This window comes from Zea mays, chromosome 8, assembly GCF_902167145.1.
Source record: "Zea mays cultivar B73 chromosome 8, Zm-B73-REFERENCE-NAM-5.0, whole genome shotgun sequence".
NCBI lineage: Eukaryota > Viridiplantae > Streptophyta > Magnoliopsida > Poales > Poaceae > Zea > Zea mays.
The window spans coordinates 40965636-40977125 of NC_050103.1; the positions used below are offsets into that span (position 1 = coordinate 40965636).

At 44.6% G+C, this 11490-nt stretch overlaps 1 protein-coding gene across 1 annotated transcript in view; it reads right to left on the bottom strand.

Moving 5' to 3' along the window:
• The window catches only part of LOC103635111 (protein STRUBBELIG-RECEPTOR FAMILY 5), a 29605-nt gene extending 27373 nt beyond the window's left edge, over window positions 1-2232 (bottom strand). The window contains exon 1 of the mRNA XM_020542958.1: window positions 1918-2232. Within this exon, the coding sequence (XP_020398547.1) occupies window positions 1918-2232 (315 nt within the window). The remainder of the gene's footprint in view (window positions 1-1917) is intronic.
• Between the last annotated feature and the right edge of the window lie 9258 nt (window positions 2233-11490).

Below are 11490 nucleotides of genomic sequence, written 5' to 3' on the forward strand. Positions count from 1 at the left end.
TGAAATATGGAAAATGTACTTCGATGGCTCGCTGAGACTGCAAGGAGCAGGGGCGGGGATTCTCTTTATCGCTCCTGGAGGTGAACAACTCAAGTATGCACTCCAGCTCTTGTTTCCAGCATCCAATAACGCTGCAGAGTACGAGGCGCTGGTCCATGGACTAAGCATCGTTGTTTCACTTGGCATCAAGAGATTAATGGTGTATGGCGACTCACTGGTGGTCATAAGCCAAGTAAACAAAGACTGGGATTGCTCGACCGACTCAATGAACAAATATTGCGCAACGGTACGGAAGCTGGAGAACAAATTTGAAGGATTAGAGTTCCACCATGTGGAAAGGGATCAGAATGCAGTGGCTGACGCACTATCGAAGCTACGGTCCAGTCGGGCCCAAGTTCCACCTGTGGTTTTCGTCCAAGAAATACAACAACCGAGTGTCACCAAACATCATATGGAGGAATGCCACGTTCTGAGTTAGGCAGAGGTAGATCCCAATGACTAGAGAGAGCCAATCATCAGATACATAGGAAACGAGGAAGAACCGGATGACAAGGCTACGACAGAGCATATCGCGAGACAGTCGGCCCACTACACCATTATAGGGGGCTTACTATACATAAGAGGTGCAAGGGAGTCCTCATGAAGTGTATTCACTCGGCCACCGGGAAGCAGTTGTTGGATGAAATCCATGCTGGGCAATGTGGCGTGCATGCAGCATCAAGGACTCTGGTAGGAAAAGCTTTCAGGTCCGGGTTCTACTGGCCAACAGCAAAGAATGATGTTGTCGAGTTAGTCCAGAAGTGTGAGGCGTGCCAATTCTTATCAAAGCATCAGCATTTACCAATGCAACAGTTGTAGACTATTCCTGTGACCTGGCCGTTTGCATTCTGGGGACTAGACATGATTAGGCCCTTCAAGAAATCTCAAGGGGGATATACACACGTACTAGTTGCCATTGATAAATTCACAAAGTGGATAGAATACAAACCCATCGCCTCTTTGACCTCAGCAAAGGCAGTGGAGTTCATTTAGGAAATAATGTTCAGGTTTGGAATACCTAACAGCATCATTACAGACCTGGGATCTAATTTCACCAGCTCAGAGTTCTTTGACTTCTGCGAGCGGAGGAGCATCCAGATCAAGTATGCATCAGTGGCACACCCAAGAGCTAATGGGCAGGTGGAAAGAGCCAATGGGATGATACTTGATGCACTTAGGAAAAAGGTGTTTGACAAGAGCGAGAAGCTCGTAGGAAAATGGATCAGGGAACTACCATATGTAGTCTGGAGCCTGCGAACCCAGCTGAGCCAAGCTTTACACGGAAACACCACCGTTCTTCATGGTGTATGGGTCGGAGGCAGTGTTACCAGTAGATCTGATCTTTGGAGCACCCAGATTAACATTCGAAAGCATAGCCGAAGCAGAAGCAACTAGACTGGAGGACATCGATGTACTAGAGGAAGAACGGCTAAATGTGGTCATTTAGTCAGCCAAATACCAGCAGACCCTGAGGCGCTATCACAACAAAGCAATACGGCATCGAGCCTTCGCAGTGGGAGATTTGGTCCTCCGCAGAGTGCTGATGGGGGAGCGATGACACAAATTGTCACCACCATGGGAAGGACCATTCATCGTTGCAGAGGTTACACGACCTCACTACAGGAATTCTAAAGATTCCCGTCGGCTAAAATAACTTCTGTCGGCTAGGGCAAAAGCCGACGAGAATAAGGTAATTCTCGTCGGCTCCCTAACGGCCGACTAGAATAATATTAACTCATGTCGGCCTATGTCAGGGCCGACGGAGATTACCTTATTCCCGTCGGCCTGTGTCAAGGTCGACGGGGATTACGTTATTCTCGTCGGCCCCGTACTCTGGCCGACAGGGATTAACAATTTATGAGCCGATCCGGCACGCACGGACTCATTTCTTTTATTCTCCACACACCGCCGCTCTAGTCGCTCCAGGACACCGCCGCCCCCAGCCACCGTGCCCAGCCCACCGCCGTCGACCATGGCTAGCCCGCCACCGTGCACCGCCCACAGCCCACCACCGTCCACCGCCCCCAGCCCGTCGTCGTCCACCATGCCAAGCCCGCCGCCGTCGACCGTGCCCGTCGTCCATCGTCCCCAGCTTGTCGTCGTCCGCAGCCCACCATCGTCTGCTGTCCCCACCACTCCGTCGTCCGCCGGCGCCCCGACGCGCCGGTCAGCCACCGCCACCGAGGGGCTCATCGGTGTCTCGCCATCCGGTCCGTGTTCGAGTCGCCGAGGTATAATCCTCTACCTATACAATGTAAATTAATATGTGATTAATTAGAGGTGCTAAATAAGTATATTAAGACGTTTTATTTTCGTCGGTTTTTTATGGCCGACGGGAGTTAACATTTATGTGATTAGAGTTAGTTTAAATTTGTTAATTGATAGTGTTATTGGTCTTCATATGACTTTATACATTGTAGTTGCTATTTTTAATTTTATGTTGCAAATATAAACTGTGTGGTTTGATGTTATTAGTTAATGAATTTGATGGTGAATGTGATGTGTTATACAAATAGTAATTATTACAAATATTAATTGTTGTGAATATTGTTAACTGATGAATGTCATGTATGTACGTATTGATTATACTACCTCATTGTTGAAACTATATATATACCATACATGGTATGTGTGACATGTAGAAACATGAATGTCTCACACGCACTCTTACTCGTACGTACACAGCTACAATAATGGGTGATAGACATGATTGGATGTATGAAGGTTTCAAGAAGGGTGGGTGTCACACAAGTGAATGGTTTGCCATGACTTAGATGTTTCTGGACCATGCAGCTGCTTTGTCACAAATAGATAATATTAGGTGTCCATGCAACAAATATAGAAATATGACGAGCCACACCAAGAGGCAGGTCACACTACACCTGTGCTCGCATGGTTTTGTGCCAGGCTATAAGGTCTGGTATCTCCACGAGGAGGCACGCCTTGAAAGAACAACAAAAGTAGAAGTTGATGACGATGAAGATGTGGATAGGATGGACCATATGCTTGAGGATCTGTAGCCTGAATTGGCCCCCAGATCATCATGATTCACCAACACCGGAGGTTCAGAAGTTCTTCGACCTCCTCAAAGCGTCAGAAGAGCCTCTTCATGGGCACACCGATGTGACTGTTCTCGAATTCATGACACGACTAATGTCAAGCAAGTCTAAGTTTGCATTCTCTATTAATTGTTACAAAGAGCTCGTGGATTTGATTAGCGAGGTTCTTCCTACTGGTCACAAGATGCCCAAAGACATGTACCAGTCCAAGAAATTGCTTGAAGGTCTTGGTATGGAGTATGAGATGATTTATGTTTGCCAAGACAACTGCATGCTTTTTTGGAAGGAACATAGCAGAGAGCAGAAATGCTTAAAATGTGGGAAGTCGAGGTACATGGAGCTTGTAAATGAAGATGGGGAGAAGGTGGTGACAAAGGTTGCACATAAACAGCTTCGGTACATGCCTCTCACTCCTAGAGTGAAACGTTTGTTTCTCTCGAGGAAGACCGCTATGCACATGAGATGGCATAAAGATTGTACAGACAGACAAGATGGGTTAATGGTGCACCCGTCAGATGGTGATGCATGGAAGGCTCTTGACAATTTTGATCCAGAGTTTGCGAGCGATGCAAGAAACGTTTGTATCGGCTTGGCAACTGATGGTTTCACGCCTTTCAATATGACCGCTGCGTCGTATTCATGTTGGCTTGCCATTGTCATACCGTACAACCTTCCACCTGCTCTTTGCATGAAATATGAGTTTATGTTCCTATGTCTTGTTATACCTGGGCCTGAGCATCCTGGCGTACGCCTCAATGTGATGCTTCAACCACTGATTGAAGAGTTAAAGAAGCTATGGCAAGGAGTGGAAGCCTATGACTGCTTCAAGAAGCAGAAATTCAATCTTCGTGTTGCGTAGCTATTCTCGGTTCATGATTTTATGGCGTATGGTATTTTCTCTGGATGGAGCGTGCATGGTAGATTGACGTGTCCTTATTGTGCTAAAGATACAGATTGTTTTCGTCTTAGTGTTGGTGGCAAGATATGTTACTTCGATTGCCATAGATGTTTTCTACCCTTCAATCACCCCTTCAGAAGGCAGAGAAAAGAGTTTAGGAAGGGCACCATCGTCACGAAGGGACCGCCCAAGCGACGTAGTGGGATAGAAATTACAGAAGAGCATAGGAAACTTGTCCTAGACGAGAGTGGGAAAAGGTATCAAGGTTTTGGTGAGGAGCATAACTAGACTCACATATGTAGCTTGTGGAGCTTCCTTATGCTAAGTCATTGATTTTGATGCACAACATCGATGTCATGCATCAAGAGAGTAACTTTTTCCAAGCCCTCATAAAAACAGGCATGGATTTCCCTGATAAAACAAAAGACAATGACAAGGCACGCATGGACTTAGCCGTGATATGTGATCATCCAACCCAAGTGCTTAGAGAAAACGGAGGCAAACCAAAAGTTGACTATTGTCTGAAACCTAAGCAACGGAAAGAAGTGATGAAGTGGATGAAGGATCTAAAATTCCTCGATGGTTATGCTGCTGGTTTTAGAAGATTTATGAATTTGAAGACAATGAAGATGAATGGACGAAGAGCCATGACTTCCACATAATTATGGAAAGGCTCATGCCTGTAATGTCGCTCCGAGACCTAATTTTAGTTAACTAATATTACAGAATTTGCTAATGCTTTGTGGCATAATTGACAATTTAGGGAGGAAATGAATTTGAATGATGACTTACGTCAGTTATCTATTGGAAGCGTAACTGCCAAAAGCTATGGACGTTACGACGTCAATGGATATCGCTTTCGTTCAAGCATTTTCGAATCTAGTCATCCTATGGCTGCCACTCAAAATAGTGGAGTCGTTACTAGGGCAACCGACATGGAAGGACATGAAGTCTGCTATTACGGAAGAATAAAAAATATAATTGAGATTACATTTGCTGGAAATAAGCCTTTAGCGCTAGTTTTCTTTGAGTGTAAATGGTATGACCCGAAGCATTATAGGACCGAATTTGGGATGACACAGATCCAACCTGAAAAATTGCTTCAAGGACACGACACATATATCCTTGCCCATCAAGCAGACCAAGTTTATTTCTCGACATATCCATGCAAAAAGTTGTCTACGTGGAGGGTTGTGTACAATGTATCCCCGCGAACGCCTATACACTCCTAGTGAGGATGAATATCAATTTGGTCACCTTGAGCAGGTTGATGAGGTGTTTCAAGAAGAGTTGCCAACTATTTTTCATATTGATCCTGCACCGGCATTAGATTCACTAGTTGCAGACATTAACGACTTAACTTTTCCCGAGAGACGGAGAAGACAACATGTTAGGAGAAAAGTTACATGGCGACCTCTGCATAGAAGAGAACAAATAGATCCTGATTTTGATGATATTTAACAAGTAAATTATTTTGCTCTTTCATTTGTTTCTATTATGTCATTTTAACATTCCACTAATGAATAATTTCTTATATTGATGCAGGATGCCGCCAAAGTCGAAGAAGTCACTGAAGGGGTGTTCAAGGGCATGGGCCTATTTCAAGGCAGTTCTTCGAGCAGCAGCAGATGTCGAGAGCTGTTGAGCGCTGTACATGGAGATGAGGTAACATATTTTGTATAAATAAATTGGTTTACATATTTACTTGTATCTAAATCTTGAGTTGTATGTACCAGGATGAGCAGCACACTGAGGAGTAGCACAATGAGGAGGAGCAACACAATGAGGATGAGTAGCATAATGAGGAGGTGCAGCACAATGAGGAGGTGCAGCACGCGACATGGGACCAGGCCGCGCAGCAGCACTAGCCATCGGACCAGTGGGACCACCAGACATAGCAGCAATAGGTGTGGGACCAGTGGGGCCAACAGGCCCAACCGGCTGACAACCCGATGGATGATGGCTCAAGAGGCTCTTCAGCGACACACACACGTCGCTCAAGAAAAATCCACTCAGTAAAGCCTCGTCACGTGATAGAGCGAGAGGCTGATAGGATCTTAATCATGCCTCATGGAGATCGGTGAGTGTAATATATTAACTTGTCTCATATAACTATTATGTGTATTGTTAATGTTTTTGTATAATGCAGGAATTGGGATGATCTGTCCTTTGACGGCAAGGGACACCGCACTCAGGTTAACCTTATGTTGGGTTCTCTTTGCCGCCTTCACTACCCAGGTATAGTGAAGGTGTCAGACGGAGATAGCGTCGATGAGGTGCTCGTCAGTACCTGGGACGAGTATAAGTTAAAAAAGGAACGAAACTACCCTGACAAACAAGGACTTGTGCGTCATGACTTTTGGGTATGAATTCTTTATTGTTTTTGTTCTGTTTCTTAATATTGTAATTCTATGACTTATACCATTGTATTTGTATTCTTTATGTTGTAGCTTCGATATCGGTTGCCTAACGGAGAGGATTACATGGGGCACGCTGAGCGTGTGTTCCAAAACAATGCAAAGAACGGGAATTAGCTTACCCCGACATCTAATTCTCGTCGGCTTAGGACCGACGAGAATTAGTAATCCCCGTCGATTTAGTGCTTATTTCCGTTGGTTCTGAGCCGATGGGAATTAATTGGATTCCTGTAGTGTCAGGATCCTACCGGCTCGCTCAAATGGATGGCACCGAAGTGAAAAAATCATGAAATATTGAGCACCTCAGGAAATTATATCCATAACAATGCCTCAAAACTCTTGAGGACGAGTTGTACTTTGTAAGCAGATTAGCGCGACTTGGTAGCACGATGACCATGTTCGGCGACGGCTCAGCACACAGTAGTAGGGAGCTTCCGACAAAACATGGCAGTGACGTGGTGGTATTTGGGAGCAGTAGAGTAGAGCTTAAGTCTGAAAGTAGACAGCTCTCGGCGCAGGGTATGGCAACTTTGGGGCGAAGCTCCAACGATGGCGCGACTTTCAGCGAGCAGCAGCAAGGCATGGCACGACGCGGCGCCGGTGAGGGGCAGCAACATGATACAGAGGCGAGCACAGATGTGAGAGACTGAGGAGACAAGGGGCTCAGTTCGCAGGTGTTATTATAGGCGCAGGAGAGAAGACCGAGGGCGTCAGGGAGATTTATGAATCAGAGCCATTGATAGCGAGAAATAGAAACGTTCGTGCGTTGGTGGAAGCTAAAACGAATCGGCGGTGCGCTTCAGTGCCGAGGACATGGCCCCCGTTAGTTTTAGCTTTTTGGAGCTTTTGGCCACCAAAAGCTGCTACAGACTGTTTGTAGCAATTCATTATAGCAAAATAAAAGATATTATTAACATACATATTTTTTGGCCACCAACAGCTTTTTGGAGCTTTTGGCCACCAAAAGTCGTTATTCTAAAATTTAGAACAAAATAAAAGATATTATTAACATACATATTTTTCACAAAAGTTTGTAGCAATTCATTATATTTTTATGGAAAGGTTCACACCAATAAATAAATCCAAAATATTTCATATATATATCTTCAATTAGAATGAATTCAAGAATGTTATTAACAAATAAAAATGCATACTTTCCAAAAACATTATTTTAACAGATCATTAGTATTTTATGAAATGAGATTTTCTCAACAAATTAAGTCTGAAGATTGGATATATCAAACAAAATTTATGACTCGGCATGAATGCATCAAACACTTGCCGAGGACATGGCCCCCGTTAGTTTTAGCTTTTTGGAGCTTTTGGCCACCAAAAGCTGCTACAGACTGTTTGTAGCAATTCATTATAGCAAAATAAAAGATATTATTAACATACATATTTTTTGGCCACCAACAGCTTTTTGGAGCTTTTGGCCACCAAAAGTCGTTATTCTAAAATTTAGAACAAAATAAAAGATATTATTAACATACATATTTTTCACAAAAGTTTGTAGCAATTCATTATATTTTTATGGAAAGGTTCACACCAATAAATAAATCCAAAATATTTCATATATATATCTTCAATTAGAATGAATTCAAGAATGTTATTAACAAATAAAAATGCATACTTTCCAAAAACATTATTTTAACAGATCATTAGTATTTTATGAAATGAGATTTTCTCAACAAATTAAGTCTGAAGATTGGATATATCAAACAAAATTTATGACTCGGCATGAATGCATCAAACACTTGGCGAGATTTTATCTATTCAAGAAATTGTTTAATTTATTTATATCATCATTCCCTTGCCTGAAAACATAAATATTTTTTCTACTATAAATTAATAATATAAACTAAGTAGCAGATAAGGCCTTGACAGGCACCTGACTAGGGGTTTGCCACTAACACAACTAGAACTCATCGTAGTCCTGGAACTCCTCAAAGTCGTCCATGTTGCCTGCATCTCCTTCTGAGCACTGATTGCAATGGGGACAACCTAGGGTGGGGTGGGTTTTAAAGAAAGGGTGAGTACACATCAACGTACTCAGCAAATGTCCTATTTGGCTAAAGTGGACTAGTTGTATGTGGAGTTAAGGTTAAAGCAGTTGCTTTTAGTTGGTCAAGTATTTATTACTGGTAGCATGCCAAGTTTTAGTAATAAACCCAGTTATTACCCAAAAGTACTCCCTCCAAGAGGAAATACTAGAGATCAGAGTTATAATCATCATCATATAAGTATCCACAGTGATTCTAACAAATGAGGATCCCAAGGCCGCTCTTAATCGTGAGCACGGCTAATATACTAGTTTCTAACACTTTGCAGAGGTTGCACAATTTACCCACGAGTCGTGATCCCCTTTTTCCTTGGGTCGATCAAACCCTCAAACACTACCAAGGTGAGTAGGCAAGGTTTCACTACGTAGCCTTTACAAAGACTCCCCTGGTGCATAGCTGCTCATTAGGTTTCGTCGGTCACACAAACACAGTACACCTCCCTAAGGTGGGTGACTAACAAAACCAAATCGAATGAACCTCGGCACCCACCCTTAGCAGAGCGAGCACTATTCCCTGGCCCCCATTGACGGCCCTATGGCAAAGCCAACTACACCCCCATGTTCATCTAATTATTTAGCTAAGGGTGTGCCATTCCACCCTCATAGTTGCACTGTTATCCCGAGTAGTCACTCAACGAACAGGTCCTTACGAAGAGGTACTCAGGAAAACACCCCGAGTCCCCTAAAGTGTCATAAGAACATCATCATAAATAGAATAACAACATCATATCATAAATAATCGCATCATGTTCATTGATTAAAGTAAAGCAGTAGCATAATACTAACCATAGTAACCAATTCCCAAAGGGTAAACAAGGATAGGAAAACAGAATACTAGTAAATCCTTAGGTTGTTCATGGTATGCTGGACAATGAATTATAAAGTAAATGGGACATAATGGGTCAGAGGACACTTGCCTTCACTAGGTTGTTGCTCAAGAAGATCTTCGGCGGCAACCTCAGGAACCACGGGCTGCTCGTTGTCTATGCAAAGCGATCATGCATTCAACACATTCGGATAATGACAAAGAAACAAAACACCAAACATGTACAATCAAGTGAACACTAATTCAAAAGAAAGTAACAAACTCAAAAGTGAAGTCTAGGATCTAGGGTGGACCAATACACCTAGAGGTTTGTGGTTCTCTAAGTATTTCTTATCTCAATAGATTACATAACTTAACTTTATTTATCTTAATGAGACATAAAAATTATACCAGGGATAGGTTCATACTTTACATATTATTACTTTCACAAAGTAAAACATCTAAATACCATTATGATTTTCTTGTAATAAATAAATCATCACTTACACTAACATATAGTCTAGGCATAAAATTAGCACGTGCACACAATGAATGATTATAATTTAAACAGATAGAGAATAATCTTATCAACATTTTGCAATTTGGATCACTCAATTTGGAGTTCATATGCAAAATGAAATAAACAAGTTTTGGAGTTCAAAATACAAATCTAGGTCCAATTCTGTGATAATTTAAAAGATCAGGGGTCTTTCTGCAAAAGTACAGGGGGTCTGCGCGCGAAAACCAGGGACGGCGGGTTGATTCTCAGAAAGCCGAGGGTCTTTAGCAAATCTACCACGCGAAGGGGTACGAGGTTCTGACAGCCGTCCGATCTCCGAGCAACGGACAAGATCAAATCCAGCAGACGGGCTCGCGAGCACACGGGTGCGGATGCCTGACAAGCGGGGTCCAAGGGCCAACGGCATGGGCGTGGCAGGGGAGTTCACGACGAAGCACCAGAGCGCTAGCCTCTAACAGGCGGGGCCAAGACGAGGCTGGGCCCACTGATCAGCGGAATGGGGCAAACGCGGGCGCGGAGCCGGATGCACGTTGAGGAACGGGGCCCGCCAGTCAGTGGCACAGAGCGAGGGAAGAGGGATTCGACGCGGCGCGCAGCACTGACACGCGGGACCGGGGCCCACGGGCCAGTGACCGCGCGAGGGAAAAGAGAGGAGGAAGGGAGTGAGGTTGTCGGGTGGGCCATGGCTGTCGGAGTCGTCTTCAACCCCGAGCCGGGCGCACGGCTGGCCATGCCCGACGGTGGGAAGGATTTATCCGGGCGCGCGAGCTGCAGCCATCGCGGTGGGTTCACCAGGCAACACGGCCACGACGAATGATGAAGAAAAGGGAAGAAAGGATGGAGTATTGGGTTCACCGCGGGTGACATCGGCGAGCACGGTGGCGCGGAACTCCGGCGGCGCGAAAGTCGACCGTTAGAGGGCGACGACAACGGCCAGCGCGCAGACGAGAGTGCGGGTGGTTAGCAGGTGCAGGAACACGTGGGGAAGGGAGAGGGGAGGGGGCTTTATGCTCGATGCCGACCATGGCGAGTGGGCTTCGTGGGGGGAGAGAGAGACTGACAGGTGGGACCGAGCGATGTGGGCGAGCGCTGCACGCAGGGGGAGCGGTTCGGCCAGGACGCGAGGTGAGCTGCTGACAGGCGGGGCCCACACGCAGAGAGAAGAGGGCGCGCGCCGAGGGAAAGTTGGTGGCGCCGACATGCCGACCCCACCGGGCAGGGAGAGAGAAGGAGAGCGCGCGGGCATGGTTGACGCTTACATGTGGGATCCACTTGTCAGGCGAAGCGGGCGCGCGAGCGGCAGGCTGGGCCGAGCTGGTCTTAACGGGCTGAAATGGGTTTTCTTTGTCTAGTGATTTTCTAATTTCTTTTCTTTGTATTTTCTCTATGGATTTCAAATCAAATTCAAACCAAATTCAAATTCAAACCACTTCACACATGTGCATCAAACAAAAGAATAATTTAGGCTCAGCATGATACAACATTTCATGACTCACTTTGGTTTTGATATAATACATAAATAGTTAATCCCTCACCTAATTGACATAATCCTAATAAAAAGAAGAGAGAAGAAGTCTAGAGAGAGATAAGAGGTAACACCTGAATTTGGTAGGCATTAGAGAAGAAATTTTATAACCCCAAATTGAGGGTGTTACATGTGGCTATTAAGATGAGCGACACCTTAATGTTAGGT